Source organism: Sciurus carolinensis, chromosome 5, assembly GCF_902686445.1.
Source record: "Sciurus carolinensis chromosome 5, mSciCar1.2, whole genome shotgun sequence".
Lineage (NCBI taxonomy): Eukaryota > Metazoa > Chordata > Mammalia > Rodentia > Sciuridae > Sciurus > Sciurus carolinensis.
In genome coordinates, this window is record NC_062217.1 from 133129601 (window position 1) to 133146530 (window position 16930).

General features: G+C 35.8%; 1 protein-coding gene across 4 annotated transcripts in view; it reads left to right on the forward strand.

Annotated features, from left to right (window-relative positions):
- Nrg3 (neuregulin 3) overlaps positions 1 to 16930 on the forward strand; it is a 1024256-nt gene that overhangs the window by 783776 nt on the left and 223550 nt on the right. For all 4 annotated transcript variants that reach the window (XM_047553330.1, XM_047553332.1, XM_047553333.1 and 1 more), the window contains exon 3: positions 2736 to 2809. In XM_047553330.1, the coding sequence (XP_047409286.1) occupies positions 2736 to 2809 (74 nt within the window). The remainder of the gene's footprint in view (positions 1 to 2735; positions 2810 to 16930) is intronic.

Here is a 16930-nt window from a genome sequence, read left to right on the forward strand (position 1 = left end):
CTAGATCAGGCAAGATGTGTACTTAAAAAAAAATGCATTTACCATTAACAATTGCACATGTATTTCTTGTTGTTTTAAGAGGAGTAACAGATCTTTCTAGAATATAGAGTCCTCTTATTCCTACACTTGTGTCCTTCAAAGAGGAAAAAAAAAGCAACAACCCTTTCACCACCACCATAACTAACAACAACAACAACAACAAAAAACAAGTAATGCAGTGATATATCTCAAAACATGTGCTTATCACACTGTAGGAAGGACTGCCAAACTCAATCTATGCAATGGAAGTACATTTGAAGATTCTTATTCCCTCCACATCTTTTCTTTAATACTGTCATAAATTCAATCTCCTTCATTGGGATTGCCTGCTAGAAACATTCCATCTTCACATTTGGATGAGTCTGAACTTATCAAGGTGATATATGTGTGATTTTTAAATGGGAATTTTAATATGTTGTTCTTCAAACCTGGTACCAATTAACAGTGACTCTTGCCTCCTTCATAAAGGAGCAGGGCTTCCTGTGTATTTGGCCATATAGCTCCTGGTGGGCTTCCTAGCCTGGGTGAGGCTGTGGCAAAATCATCACGCTTTATTATCTATCGTCCACAGGTACAAAGACAGCAAGAGTGTACTCATTGTATGATTTTCCTGAATACTTTGGGTGGCCTTATACACAGCAAATCAGTTCAAGACTGGAAATATTTTAAGCCCCTTATATTCTTTTTCCATGCACAAAAGGAATAATGCATCCTAAGCAAAGAATCTTTTCTTTTATTTTTTAATTTTATTCTAATTAGTTGTACATGACAGTAGAATGCTTTTATACATTTTGATAGATCATACATAATTAGAGTGTAATTTCTCATTTTTCTGATTACACGTATTGCAGGATCACATTGGTCATGCAGTCATAGATGTACATGAGGTAACAATGTCTGTTTTACTCTACTAGCAAAGAATCTTCAGAAATCAAAACAATACAAAAAGAACACTTCCTGTAAAAGCCACCATTCCCCAAGGGTACCATTTCATATTAAATAAAGATAGAAAGATTAAGGGTCCATAAAATCTCCCACATATGTTGAAAATAAAATCTTCAGAAAGTAAGTGCACACAATAATGTATACCTAGAACATAACTCACGATCATGGGAAAATGAAAATTAAAGTTCTGTGGTACAGGTGATTCTCAGTGGTGCACTGTAACAACATCAGGGTGGCTTCCAGAGAACAGAATTTTATTTTTTCATCTCACATGTGTTTCAGTCCTAAATATTCTCTAACTTTTTACTCTTAACAAAACCAGCATCATGCCAACTGTCTTCAAGTACAATAAATACATATTTTAGAAAGATCCTGAGAATATATTTCTGAATAAACAATCTGTTTTGATAGTGTCTGAACATTCTGAAATATCCATATATCAGAGGTCTTTGTTCTTAGGCTATGAGGAAAATTGCCAAATACACTTCAGAATGCCAGACTTTAAAAGATGCTGCGGAGAGTCTGCCTGATTACCTGAATTCCAATTTGGCTCACAATGAAAGGTAGAGACATTGCCTAGGTGCCTTTCAATATTGCTGCTGGAGTTGCAGTAAACCTTGCCTAATAGTTTATTACACTCAGAAAATAAAGCATATTGTAAGGAAAGAATTCACGGCCCTTATCTCTAATACAAAGTTCTCCTTGAATTTTTTTCTTTTTTATCAATTTCATAGATTTCTAACAACCAGAGGATTGTTTTTGAAATCTGATTTTTATGCCAGCGGTACAATTTCCCCCTCTGTAAGTAGGACAGATTTATCCCACAAGCGACAATGTATGCTTCCCTGCTTAACTCAAGCATGACAGATTAAGCTTCAAACAGACCAGTAAATGCCACCTTCCCACTTAAGGAGACTGTTCAGAGGAGGCGTTGGGACCTGTGCTGTGTTTGTTCCTTGAACTGCCAGCTGATGTGCTGTTGGCTGTCTGAGGCAGCCAAGCAGCCCTGGATGGGCGAGCTGTGGGCTGAGGTGTCATGCCTTATTGCAGGCGCTTCCAGGCAAATTCCTGACCTTTAAATTGTGCCCGCTGCAGAACGGTTGCCTTGCACAATGCCTGGCATAAAGCAGGCACTTTGCGATGTTTGTTTAATATGAAAAAGAAAAAGGGAGAGAAAACGTGAACTTACAGATGACTCTCACACTTTGCCAGATGAAATGCTGATATTTCTGGCAAAGAGTTTAGGTGGCACTGATGGGGAGAATAACTAAGAAATAAATTCAAAATGGTAAAATTAACAAATGAGAAAACACTAGGAAATGAAAGAGGCAGTCGCCAAAATGGCTGATGTATGATATTAGAAAATGCTTTTTATATGGAAAATGGCACTTGCAATATGTTTTTGAATGCATTTTGGAGATGAGCATGTTACATAAAGAAAAGTACCCTTGCTTCCAGAATTATAGTAAGAGGATAACCGTTATATGCATTCTTGATAGGGGCATGTTAAAATCCTATTCAATTTGTCCCTTCCATATTGCATATATAGCTATAAAAGAAACCTGTGGGTTTCTTTTTTTTTTTTTTTTGCACAAAAATAAAATCTAGAATGTTCCTGTTGCTGTCAGAAATAAACTGAATAAAATAATACAAAAGCACGAATATACTGTTTTCACCTTTATGTAATTCATGGCTATTTTACTTCTTTCACAAGCCCATGCATATGTTTGTCATTTATCCCTTTTCCTCAGGTGCAAAGAAGGCTACCAAGGAGTTCGTTGTGATCAATTTCTGCCGAAAACTGACTCCATCTTATCGGATCCAAGTAGGTCAAGCATTTTTCTTCTCTCTAATGTAATACGTAGACAGTTCTTCCTTGAAGCAATGGTTGTTAACTCTGCTGAAGCTTGTATTTCACTCCTGTATCTCTGAAAGCTGCCAAGGACAGAGGGTGGTAACAAATGTCAATATTCAAAGCATGCTCAGAGCTCAGTTGGTCCAGATCTTCTCCAGGTGGGGCTTGTCCTCCAGATTCAACACCATCACTAACCTCAGGTGGGAACTAACTCCCAGCAGACCTGACTGCCTTAGCTCTCCAGCTCTTCCCTCCAAATCACTCACTACCAAAGTAGGAATTAGAAGAATGAATGCAGTTTATTTACCCAGAAGATTTACCTTACTGAATTCGGAAATTATGCCTCAAAAAGTGCATAAGAAGTTTTCAAACAAACTTTGAATACCCTGTTTGGAACAACACCTACTTCCTTAAACACAGTTTCATTACTAATGGTGAATTACATTTTTTTTCATTCACAAAAACAGTTTGCCAATAAGAAATATTATTAATCATTAGTTTCTGTATCTATATGGATTTAGAAGTACCTTCCTATAGTAAAATGTCCAGTTCTGGTTAAATGTCAGATCTTTATTTTATCTGTAAATAGTTTCTGCTCTTTCAATGGCTGCTACAATTGAATCACTGCTAAAGAAAGGGGATTTTTATTGATTCAACAATTTAGTTCAGTGAGGATAATGAGAGACATTTCCAAATTCTAGCGGCAAGGTTATGTTTTTCTGAATATCGAACATGTATAACATAGATTTTAGCAAAATATTTTGTATTGACTAAAGACAGAGGTTGCCCTGCTGGTTTGAATGGATTTTGCTGCATAATGAACGTGTCTAGCTTTTTTCAACATCTTTTCAAAATGAATTTTCATTTCCCCCACTAATTTGCAGCTGCATTTCCTGAGGTGAATGCAAATTTCCTTAAACAAGAAAAGTTTTTGTTTAGTTTGATTTAAATGTATTTTATCCTGACAAGGTAACCTGTGATGAAGTAATTAGCTACTCTTATTTACAGATTTAACTCTCCTTGAAAAAAGTGAAGGTTGTTGAAAAGCTGGCTATGAGCATAGCCATGGATATCTGTTCTCTGAAATGTGGGGCACTGTTCTCTAGGAATTAATCCAGATAGCATTGTTATGGGAATATTTTGCATCTTTTTTATCATGTAATTGTGACTGCTTATTAAGGTAGTTTCTAAAGGGCTATTCTTGGTTGTGGTTAGAGAAATATTTGAGATATTAGAAAATCTGCATACAAAAATGAGTTTAGTGATTCTTCCTTTGTTTTTTTTTTTCTTTTAAAAAAATTCCCTAATATATCTAACTTCCTACTTTGTGTTTCATTCTCATATTTCCTTTCCATTTTCCCTTTAGCATCTTTCCCTTTCTTCATTATTTTCTTTCTTCCTTTCCTCTGTCCCTCTTTCTGCCTTCTATTTACTTTTCACATGTTACTGGGAAATGTCTATCAAGTACAGAATGCTTGGCTTTGCATGTGGTACAAAATGGGTAAAATAATTTCTTTAAATTTCAAATCAAATTTTGCTATTTGATTAGATATCATAGCCCATCACTGCAAAAAGTAAAGGCGAGACCTTCAACTAATGATTGTGTACTCCTCAGAGAAGGATGATCCTCCTGCCAGAATGACTGTTTCTGAAGACCTAAACCTTACATGCATACAAGTATTTAGTTCAGTGACACTTCTAATGATGAAAACATGGGATATTCTAAATAGCCAAAACCAAAAACTTTAAGTAAAATACCTTATCACATATCTTGCCTGCTGTATTAATTTGATATTAAAATGACAACTATATGAAATATTTCTTTTAATTGAAACCACCAAATAGAGAATTATTTTTAGAAGATGACAAAAGGAACATCCTTTGGTCCAAAGATGAAACAGAAATATACTGAAATGCTCCACAGGGATGTTAGTATTTTGGTTACAGAATTACATTAGGTTATTTTTCTTTTAATCCTGTTTTCTGAAAAAGGTTTATGACTATGTGAGTCAAAATGCCAGTACTCCTTGAAATAAAAAAGCAGATAAGCATTCAGAATTCATGGATGAGTCCCAGAGACACAATTTAAATGAAAATATATATATGTATATCTTCCATTCATGCATGTATACATTGATTTTTTTTAAATCATTAATTTATTCCACCAATGTTTTCTGAGAAGCTACTAGTCAATAAGATTCCATTAATGCAAAAGTATTCAAAGATGACAGTCTCTGAGGACCCCACAGAAAAGTGATACAAACACACAGGTGTCAGTCTGGTGTAACATTTACCCCAATGTGACTGATAAACACACAGATATGAATCTGGCGTAACATTTACCCCGATGTGACCTTAGCAGATTTATTAAGCTCCCAAGCCTCAGGCAGTGGCAATAATGATACCTCTAAGCATCTGTCTCAGAGATTGACAGGGTCAATGCCAGATGATTCTTATCCCACTCATCATTGTAATCATTACTAATAAGTGTTTAAGTGCCAGGTACTATGACAAAGGGTTTTACCTGGATAATTTCACTAAATCTTTCCAATCACAGGCCAGCAGGCCATATAGTAGAAATTGCCCACATTTTGTAGATGAGGAAATTAAACCTCAGAGATGCTAAATAAACGTGTTCAAGGTCACACATCTAGTTAATAAAATGCTGGAGTCTCACTTCTTTTCCAAGTGGTTCCAGGGCCTAAGCTCCCAACTGCTGGGCTCTTTCCTCCTCTCTTAGAACCCTCCCTCCCTCCAGTTATTTTCAACAGGACATTTATCACTCTAAATTTCATTGACTGAAACTCAATGACCTGCGGCAAACATCATTCTAAGGAACAATATTTGCACAATTTTCATATCTTAATGCAGCAACTTGAGCTTCCATAGAGATTTAAATCCCTAATGAAATTTCCTTGTCAAAATTCTTGCTGAAGGATTGTTTAATTTGCTGCTCATGATATCTTTGGAATGACTTTATGCTCGGGAAATAAGCTTCCCTCCAATACCTCCATTTTTCCTCTTCTGTTCCCTTTCTTCCCTCCATATCTTCTTCCTTTTTCCCTCTCTCCCTATTTGCTCAATGCATGCTTCAAGTTGCTGAAATACCAATAACAAGGGTTTAGATGCCCGTGCTCTTCCTTCTTCCCAGGTCCTGCAAAGTTGGTCAGAAACATGCATCTTGATGATAATAAATCTTTAAAAATATAATAAAGTCTCATACTACATCCTGGGAAATGATGCAAAGAAGTTAGTGTAAGAGACTCAGTGGCTGCTATGACAAGTGTCTTCTGACCCCTGGCTGGGTCCTGAGATGTAATATTACAAAAACTCACCCATATTACCTCCCCCAGAGAACCTATAAGATTAGTCCATCCTGTAAAACATGCACACAATAATCCAACTTTAAGTATGTGCATTAGTACTTTTTAAAGATACTTTTATTTTCAAAAAATGCATATAACTGTCAGCTTAATCAGACTTTGCAATGGATTTAATGAATTGCAAGTCACATTCGGATGACATAGTTGACTAATAAGCAGGGATTCTTGTGAAAGGTAGGAAAATAGTAAAGTGAAATGGACTCTTGTCAAGATCAATAGGATGTGACCTTCTGTGGAGGAGCTAGTACCAATTCATGAAGCAATCCTAAAGAGCGTATTTGAACCTGCCTCCTGCAATGCCAGCCCTGCCCATGGATACTTGCATTCAGATTCCAGGAAGTCCTCAGTATTCTTTTGCTTTACTATGTAATTGCTGTACCCCCTAAAACTTTGATCCACCTGATGACTCCTGCCCTGATTTCTCTTCCTGTTCACCTATTATCCATTCAATCACGTAACCTCCACATTAACACAGAACGAAGTATGGCTAGAGAATAATGAGCTAGCTATAGATTGAGGCAGATCTGTTTCTTTCATGTGTGCCTGTCACCGTGAGTTTTTCTTGAGATCCTGACCAGTGAGATCCTGAAAGCGGCTCAGGAAATATATTCAGTGCAGAATCAGAGGATGGGGTTGGGTAGAGAAGATGCCCTTCAGAAGTAAGTTTCCTCCTCTCACACACAGCTAGAGGTAGCAGCCATTCCAGACCTCCCTGTACCTTCCCCTCTCCATCAGCATACAATACCTCATGACTGTGGTGGCAGGTAACAGGTCTATGGGTCCAAGCTTCAGCATGCAGCTGGAGCTGGTAGAGCTCAAACTGTCGAGTCATCTAATCTCCATGGATAAATGGAGGACACCTCCCAGCACCAGTCCCTATGTGCCAATATGCTTTCATCTGGGGTTTCTGTGGCTCTCAGAATGCAGGTTCTAATTTCAGGATACCCTAGAAGATTTGAGGATCCTGGTGTGGATGTGGTTCAGAAGAAGACTAGTGAAAAAATGCTCTCAGGCTAGTCTTCCATCATCACCTCAAACTGGAATTGTGTGCCTCAGCTTCCTAGGAATAATCCCTTCAGGAGTCCAAAAAAGACCTACCATAGCCTCTGGGCTAGTCCAAGACAGAGCACCAGTTAACAGGGCTCCCCTTCTGAATGATCTGCAGTGACAATTAATCATTAGGCCAGAGCACCATTTCCCTCCTGATGTACCAGGACACCCACAGGATTGTCAACACCCAGTGTCTGAACCCCCTGGCTGAGAGCAGAGGGGGTGCTCCTTTGTCATGTGTGGCACAGAGAGGGAGAAAAGAATCTGAGATCAACCTGGAAAAGCCAGTGTGGGGAAAATGGAGGGGTGGGAAGGTGTTTACTACATAGACACAGGAGTGTTCCTGGAAGGGCCTTGATAGGAAGCTTCCCCCACAAAAGACCTATGTGCTATTCTCTTGCCCTTCTCAGTCGTCTGTAATACATAGAAACATGTTCTCTGTGTGTCAGCAATGAGATAGCAGGGTATAATAAAGGTACCCTGAATTGGGCATCAGAGAATCTTTTTTTCTAATCCTGTGACCACCTGCTGTCTGCAGTATGGCCCTGGGCAAATCACAGTATTAATTGCACCTCAGTTTTTTTTTTTTTTTTTTTTTTTTTTTTTTTTTTTTTTTTTATCTGCAGAATGATCTCCTGGGCTTCCTAGTTAAAAAAAAAAAAAAAAAAAAAAAAAAAGGTGACAGACCCCTTAGAACAGAACAGGCTATACCTGCAAGCAATTTAGAAGTGGGGTCCAACACTGCCAAATAGAACATCTTTATTTATTCATTTATTTGTCAAGTGATTAACTATATATAACATATACCATGTTGTGTATGCAAACAATGATGATTACAGATCCTAATGTTTTAATTTACTTTGTGGGTATAATAACATACCATAAACTGAGTGAATTATAAACAAGAGAAATTTATTTTTTACCATTTTGACGTTGGAAAATCCAAGATCAAGGTTGGCAAAAGCTGGGTGCAGTGATGCATACCTATAATCCCAGAAACTTAGAAGGTTGAATCAGGAGGATCAAAAGTTCAAGGTCAGCCCTAGCAATGTGGTAAAACTCTATCTCATAATTAAAAAAAAAATAATAAAAAAGGACTGGAGAATGTAACTTAATGGTAAAGCACACCTGGTTCAGTCCCCAAAAATAGGGGCGGAAAAAAGAGCAAGTGCTAGCAGATTCACTGCTAAGGGTTAGCAGCTTTCTTAAACGCTGCCTTCTCTCTACACCCTCTCATGGTGGTGAAAGGGCCAAAAGAGCTCCCTGGGGTCTCTTTTATAGGGGTTCAAACCCCATTGTGAGGGCTTCACCCTCAGGTACTTGCTACCTCCTAAGGCCCCCACCTCTAGGTGCTGCCACCTTAGACATTAGGTTTCAGTATGGGAATCTGGGGTGTCTTCACTTTCAGTCCATTGCACCTACCATCAGTAATCTCATCGTCTAGTAAACTATGATTATTTAAATTGAATTATAAGCTCCAAAGTATATAAAGTCTGGAAGAAATGGAGATATTTTTTCATTCATTCTTTATTCAAGATTTTACTAAATAGTTTAACATTGGATAAGTTACTTAAGATTGATGAGCTTTGGTTTTCTTTCTTCTTTATAAATGAACACATTAATAGTCTGTAGCATATACAGCTATTGCTAGAGCTAAATAAAATACTTCATTCAGGGCATGTTGTACTTGGCACATGGGGAGGCTTCAGTGAATATTACCCATTATTTTTATCATTACTGTTTTTGTGACTTTAACTGTCAACTCTATTAACACACAGTTTACAAGGAACTGAGACAGGTGCTGCCAGGTATTATAAAGTGTGAGACATATAACCTAATATCAAGTTTCTCCAATTGTTACAGAGGAGATAAAAAGGTACAAATAAGGACGCACAGAAAAGGCATGACAGCTTCAGGAAATACTGTAAAATTGAAAGTGTAATATAAATTCACATAAAATGGAGAGAGAGATCTCTGGAAAGGCAAGGAGAGAGGATTGAAATGAGATTTTCACATAGGATATTATGGATGTGTACTGTTGCACAGGTTATACACTAATGTTAAGAGTATCATTCATACTAGATTGTGAAGAGAACCTCTGTGGAAGTATACAACATGGTATTAGAAATGAAATTTTCATTGATAAATGGAGGAAAGTCAAATTCAAATTTTGAAGAAAGAAAGCACAAACTAATCACAACTTGCTTCTGGTCCAAACAGATGAGAGATGGTGTTTTTCAGACTGGAATATCCTAGAAATAACTAAGTTTTCTATAATGTGCTGCCTGTTAAGAATCAAAAAGTACATTTTTAAAGATGGATTCATTTGTGAAATCTGCATTTTCCAACCTTGAATGAGAAGGAACAACACAATTACTTGATTTTGACTAGATCTCCATGAATCTCATAAAAATCTATCAATTTTATCAAGTCTGTGGCATTTTCCTACATTCAATTGCTAACTTTGTTAAGGATACCCTTTTCAATTGCATAAAAGGCCAAAATTTGCCAATCATACTTGCAAATATAAAACCTCTCCATTTTAGAATAGTAGAAAAATAACTATTATTTATAAGAAACAGAAAAATTACCCATGAATATACAGTTCAGGGAGAACCACTAACAGTCAATTAGTACACATTATCCCAACTACTTTATGCATTCTGTGGAACACATAGGTAGTCAGGTTTAGCCAATACATTGAAAATAGGACTCATGGGACCAGAGATAAACACACTAACTTTGTCTCCCACAGGGCCCTGGCTCAACTGTCTCCCTGCCCCTTTCCAAGGGAAAATATGGATTGTCATCCTGCCTATTCAGGTGGCCTATGGGGGAGGACTTAAATGCTCTCAATTAGTTCTCAGTTCTCAGGCACACAAGCCCACAGGCAGCCTGGGAGGACCGGCCACTCAATGCCACATTACCAGACTCCCCAGGTCCAATGGGGTACACTCTTTCATCTCTCCTGTCCCTTTTGTGTTTTCAACTCAGCTGGGGAGATCAAGTGCTATGGAATGGCCGTAGAGTGTTTCATTTTATTATTTCCTTTATAAATGTGGCATGTGATGGTTTAGTCCACATTTCATCATCAATCATCTGAAATTGGAAAAAAAAATAAATGTTCACATCTTATTTCCCAATATACTCTACAAAATCTAGCTTTGCAAAATTGGGATGATTCTGTACATATTTTGTAATTTTTTTTCCTCACTGAATGTATCATTAACATTTTCTCACAGAGCTATGTAATTTTGTATTTTTAAACTATTACTTTAGAAGGTTTACCATTATAAGGATATAACAAATGATCAAACCAGTCATTCATGGAGATTCATTTAGTACGTTTCATATTTTGCTGATTACACTGAATGACAAGCATTGTATATAAATCTCTGTATCTTGAGGTCCAAATGATTTATTTTGGATAAATTCCTAGACTTTTGATACATGTTGGTAACTTTTTCTCCAAAAGAGTGGATCAATTTATATTCCTATGAGGATAGTGTAGAAAAAGTTGATTTTACTTTTATATGTTTACTAGCACTGGATGGTACTGTTTTAACTGCTAATACTACAGGGGAAAATTTTTTCCTAGCCACATTTAAATTAAATTTCCTTTAATTTTTTTATTTGTTCTAATTAGTTGTACATGACAGTAGAAAGCATTTATATATTTTGATAGATCATACATTAATGGAGTACAATCTCTCATTTTTCTGATTGTACATACTGCAGGATCACATCTGTCATGCAGTCATAAATGTAGATGTATTTTTTTATAGAACCAAACCCTTCCATTATTTAAAAAGATAATTCATATATTGGTGTACACCTGTAATCATAGCTAGTAGAGAAACTGAGGTAGAAACATGCCAAGTTCAAGACCATCCTTGGCAATGTAGCCAGACCCTGTCTCAAAACAAAAACGGATGGAGCTAAAGCTCAGTGGTAGAGTGCTCCTAGGTCCAATTCCCAATGCTACCAAACACAAAAAAACCCAAAAAAGATAACTTACATATGTTAATGTGTACATTCTGCAACATGAAATAAATGAATCATTTAGCAATTCAGTTTTATTACCTGTTTATTTTTATCATATATTCATGCATGCTTATATATAGCCATAATCTATCAGAAATTTGCGTTTGTAGTTTGAGGTTAAGAGAAATATTTTTTAAAATAGGGCAAAAGTATTTCTCCCATCAGTAATTACAAATAATCTGTTTTCCTCATATTGTTTAAAAATGCCTTAATCATATACTTAACTACACAAATTTGGTGCCTTTGTGGCTTTCTCTTCAGATAGAGACGACACTGTGAAGGAATTTAAGTTAAAGCAATTTATAATTTTGTTTGTTTTCTTATTTTTTTAAGAAATAGAGTTGGTTAAACATGGTGGTTCAGTTGGGTACTGAAGAGAATTCAGTTATCCATATTATTTTAGAACAACATCTCATGTTTTGGAAAGCAACCACTGTATGATATTAAATAGAACACAAGATTCAAAACAGTATATATGCTATGAATAGAGTGGCCATATAATTTATCATCTTAACTAGAGCAGTGAGTGAATAGTACAGACAATTACACTGAGATTTAAAAACTGAAGCTGGACCATGGGGTCACCCAGCGTTTCCAAATATGTGTGTTTACACTTAACATGTGCTTAAAAAATTAACTTGAAGAAAATGTATTGCAAATTGTGGTAGGATTATACAATTTTTGCCCATATTTTCTGTATTCTTTAAATTTTCTTCAATGTTTATATTATATTGAATACTTATTTAAAATTAATTTTTAATAATTTTTAAATTTAATAACTATTAAAAGAATAATACTAACAAACACTTTTTGGATCATGGCTGTGTGCCAGGTACTATCTAAGTACTTCACAGATCATCCTTAGTTTCATGAAGTAGTTAGAATTTTAATGATGAGAAAACTGAGACAAAGTTAAATTAAGATTCGCCCAAGGATATACATTCAGCACATGGTGGAGCTGGAATCTGAACCCAATGGGCTATGCAGTCTAAAAAGGAGAACTAAAGGAATGGTTTCAAAGGTTGCCAGAGCTCTTACCCAGGGAAGTAGCTGTTAGGATTCCTTACATCCTACCTCTTCCTTTGAGAGTCATCAATTTCCTGTGTGCTCTTTGTATTTGGGCCGCAGAAGGAGAGGGAACACACTTCTGTTTTATTGGGTTTGACATGCCAAATGTGACTTCATGCACAGGCAGAGTAGGGTTGGCTCCAAGTCAGACAGACCAGGGTCCCATCATGGCTCCCCATGAGTGTGGCCTGGGTGAAATTCTGGGTTCATGTGGTGATCAGGAATTTACAATTTCCAGGGCTCCATTTTTCTTTGACCAGTGTTCTCCAAAGTGGTGGGGGGGAGGGGGGGTGGAGGGTAGAAATCCTACTAGTGTTTATCTCTGTCCACAGTGCACCTATAGTTGCCAGAAGTTGTTTTGCCCATGTGCTGCCTGTTCTAGGAGGCATCTGGTCCAGAATGGGTGATCAAGTTCTACCCCTTCTTTAGTCCTTGCCCCACTATACATTTGAGAAATCTTTCAGGTTCTTCTATTTGCATAAACTACTTGAAGCCTGAGTTGATTAATCCTCATTATAGTTTAATTTCCTATGCACTTTTTCTTTGCAGTTTATTTCTGTATTTATTCATGAGCCCTCTTCATCCGAAGTTTCAGCCCAAAATAGTATAAAGTTATGTCTGTACTCGAAGCATGCATTTTTTTTATCATTCCCTATACAATACAGTAGGCAACTGTTTACATAGCCTTTATATTGTATTGTATACTGTAAATAATATAGAAATGATTTTAAAATATACAGTAGGATGTAGGTAGTTGGGTTATGTACAAATGCTACATCATTTGATAGAAGGGACTTGAGAATCCCATCCCCAGATTTTGGTTTCTAAGGGTGGGCCCTGAAATCAACCCTCTATGGACACCTATTGAGGACAGTTGTCACCTTGTTAAATTAGGTATGAGGATGTGAACCCAACCTCCCAGATTTATACATTAATCCTTCCTATATCCTTAATGTATCTCTTCCCCCTCCCATGGTAAATCTGAAGGGATAATCTTTTCTGAGTAGTCTAATGGGCATTTTATCTAGAAGTTTCCAGATGGCATACTCTTGAGTGAGTGTAAGAAATAACTGAAAGAAAAATGATGGCTAATTTGGCCAAGAATACCTGAAGGTGAAAAACAAGGAAACAAAAAGCACAAAACTAAATTGGTCCTCACCCAAAAGCATCCAAGACATCTGATACTACTTTCTTTCCCTCATGGTTTTCTGCTTCTCTTTCTCTTATCCAGTCTATATGAATTTCAATGGTAATAGAATTATATGTATCTCTACATATAACCACTTTTTGCAAAATGCAGGAATAACCATAATGAATTTTACCTGTGCTAATTAGATTTCTCAATGTATCTGTTTATTTACATTCTATGCCCAGGAGCTGTTACATTTTGAAGATAATTGCAGAATCATCTGTTTCCTTTGATGGTGTTTTATACGATGCCATTGCTGGATCAACCAATACAGTGCTTTACCAGTCAGCACACACACCATCCTCCTTCCACCAGAGAGCTGTGTTAATAGAGGATAATAGAGCAATTTCCCTCCATGTGACTGACATGAAATGGAATTGTTTGAGCTATTACCATCTATTTCTAATTTGATACTACCATCTTCCTTTCAGTTTTTATATAGTTTTTAAAAATTGGACACACAAATTGTAAATAGCCTCTCATAATGTGGATTATAAAAGTGAGCATGGAAAAGCATAAAAATGGACCATATTGTTGGCAATAATCAGACACAGGGATATGAACTTTTTCTTAATACTAGGGTCATATTTCAAATTCCAACACAGGGGATTTTATGGAATGAGGACTTACTATGTGCTAAATACTGTATTTAACCTCAATAGATACCTTCTTTCTTATTACTCAACATCAATTATAATAAATTTACCTTGGAGAAAACGGAAATTCGGAGAAGTTAATTAGCCTGCCCAAATTACTGTTTTTTAATTATTTTAAATCAGATATGCTGATTCTATACTTCAGCCTTCCAAGTGCTTTATGATGGGGCCAATACAACTTTCTTGTAAAAATAGACTTTTAAATTTTAAATTATATTTTTATGAGGGTAGGAATGAGATGTTCTTTTTACATCAAAAATGTAAATTTATTTTAATAGATACATAAAAACATATTTATACACTTATGGAATATCATGTGATATTTTTCAATATACTCTACATTGTATAAGAATTAAATCTGGCTAATCATATTTATCTCTGCAAAAAATTCTGTGTGGTGAAAATATTCAAAGTCCTTAGTTTTTGAAAAATACAGTACATTATCATCTGTAGTCAACCTACTGTACAGTAGCACACCAAAACATTTTAACCCTGTGATTCAGTACCCAATGATCAGAATAGCCCTTCATTTCCCTTTCTCTCCTTCTGCTGATAGTCTCCATTCCACTCTCACCTTCTATAAGGTCAACTTTTTTTTATATTTCACATATGACTGAAACCATGTGGTCCTTATCTTTGTCTTATTTCATTTAACATAGTCATCTTCATTTCTGTCCATGTTGTAAATGACTGGATTTTTATTATCAAGGCTGAATAATATTCCATAATAAATGTGAACTACTTAAGTTGTTTTGATTTCTCAGCTATTATAAATAGTGCTACAGCAAATATTTCTTTGTTATTACAGTTTCATTTCCTTTGGAAATATACCTACTAGTAGTGGAACTGCTAGAGCATATAGTAGTTCTCTTTTTAATTTTGTAAGGAATCTCCATACCATTTTCCTTAATGCCTTTATGATTGACTTTTCTACTGACAGTGTGCAGGGATTCCCTTTGTCCATGTTCTCACCAGTACTTGTTACCTTTTTTCTTTGTGCGTAACCATTCTTAGTGGAGTAAAGATGATAACTCATTGTGTTTTGATTTGCATTTGTCTGATGATTAGCGGTAGTTAACATTTTATCATATCTATTGGCCCTTTGTATGTCATCTTTTGACATATCTTCATGTAAAGACTTACATAGAAAGTCTTTTGTGGTCTGTTGCCCATTTTTTAAAATACTTTTCTCTCATTGAGCTTTTGAGTTCCTTATATGTTTTGGATAATAACCCCTTATCAGAAACAGTTTGTAAATATTTTTTCCCAATCTATAGGTTATCTATTCAATCTTTTGATTATTTCCTTTACTGGGCAGAAGTTTTCATTTTGCTAGACTTACTTTTGTCTATTTGTGCTTTTATTTCCCATGTTTTTGGGTTTTTGTCCAAAAAAATTCTTTACCCATTGCAATGTCCTAAAGCATTTTTCTTGTATTTACTTCTAAGAGTTTCATAGTCTTTAAGTTTGTCTGATGTTTAGCCTTTAACCCATTTTTAGATGATTTTCGTAAATGTTAAGAGATAAGGGTCTAGTTTTGTTCTTCTATATGTGGACCTCCAATTTTCCCAGCACCGTTTATTGAAACACCTGTTTTTTCTCTACTGCATATTCTTATCAATTGTATTGAAAATTAGTTGACTACAGATGTGTGGGTTTACTGGACTCTGTTCTGCTTTATTGGTTTGTGTGTCTGTTTTCATTCAATACCTTGTTGCTTTGATTACTACAGCTTTATAGTATAATTTAAAATCAGATAGTGACATAAAACCAACTACAGGTTTTCTTCCACAGAACAAAGTCTTCTGCTTTTTTGTTTTTTCTCAAAGCTGGTTTGCCTATTCAAGGTTTTTTGTGATTTCATATGAATTTTACAGTTGTTTTCTCTAGTTCTGTGAAGGAATAAGACATTGTTCATTGTTTCTTCAAATGTACAAATCATTAAGCCTAATGGTTAGTGGTATGATTAAAGTGCTAACATAGGTGAAAAGATGGATGCATAATTAATACAGTTTGGGGTAAATGATTGTTTTAAGCATTACAATCCAAGGTATTTACTTAACCTAGTTGCTAGCACAAGATAGACACTTGAAAAAAATTTGAGCAGTTAAAGTTAATTTTTGAGGATTCATTTTATATGCAAATTTGTAAGCATGCTCTGGGTGCCTCAGCTTCTTACTCTCTCCTTTGAACAGGTGTAAATTCTGTTATATTGGTTGCCATCTCCAATGCAATGTTTCCTTTGTATTTTTTTGAATCTTGAAAATTCCACTCTCTTCAGGGAAACTTTTGTCACAGAATTAATGTGGAATTCTCTGACAAAACAATTCACTTCCACTGTTCTCTAAACCATGAGAAGGTTACCAAGCTTCTTACTTTTGCTTATTTCTTGTCTTTTCAGCAAATTTCTGTGATTATATCTGCAGCCTTTTTCCAAATATTGAGCACAAACCATTTCAGTGATCCAGGAACACATTCCAGACCCAATAGGAATGTCTTATGGATAATTTGTAAATTTTGACCCTCATTTAGGAGTGAGAAGTCAGAAATTTAGAATTAAACATTCTTATTGAACAAACATCTTCAGACACAAATAATGACAACTAAGGACCTATTCTAATTTATGTAAGAAGGTTTGTCAGGTACATTTATATTTGTTCTATACATTCTGTGATTTAATTTTTGCAATTACAAGATAAAG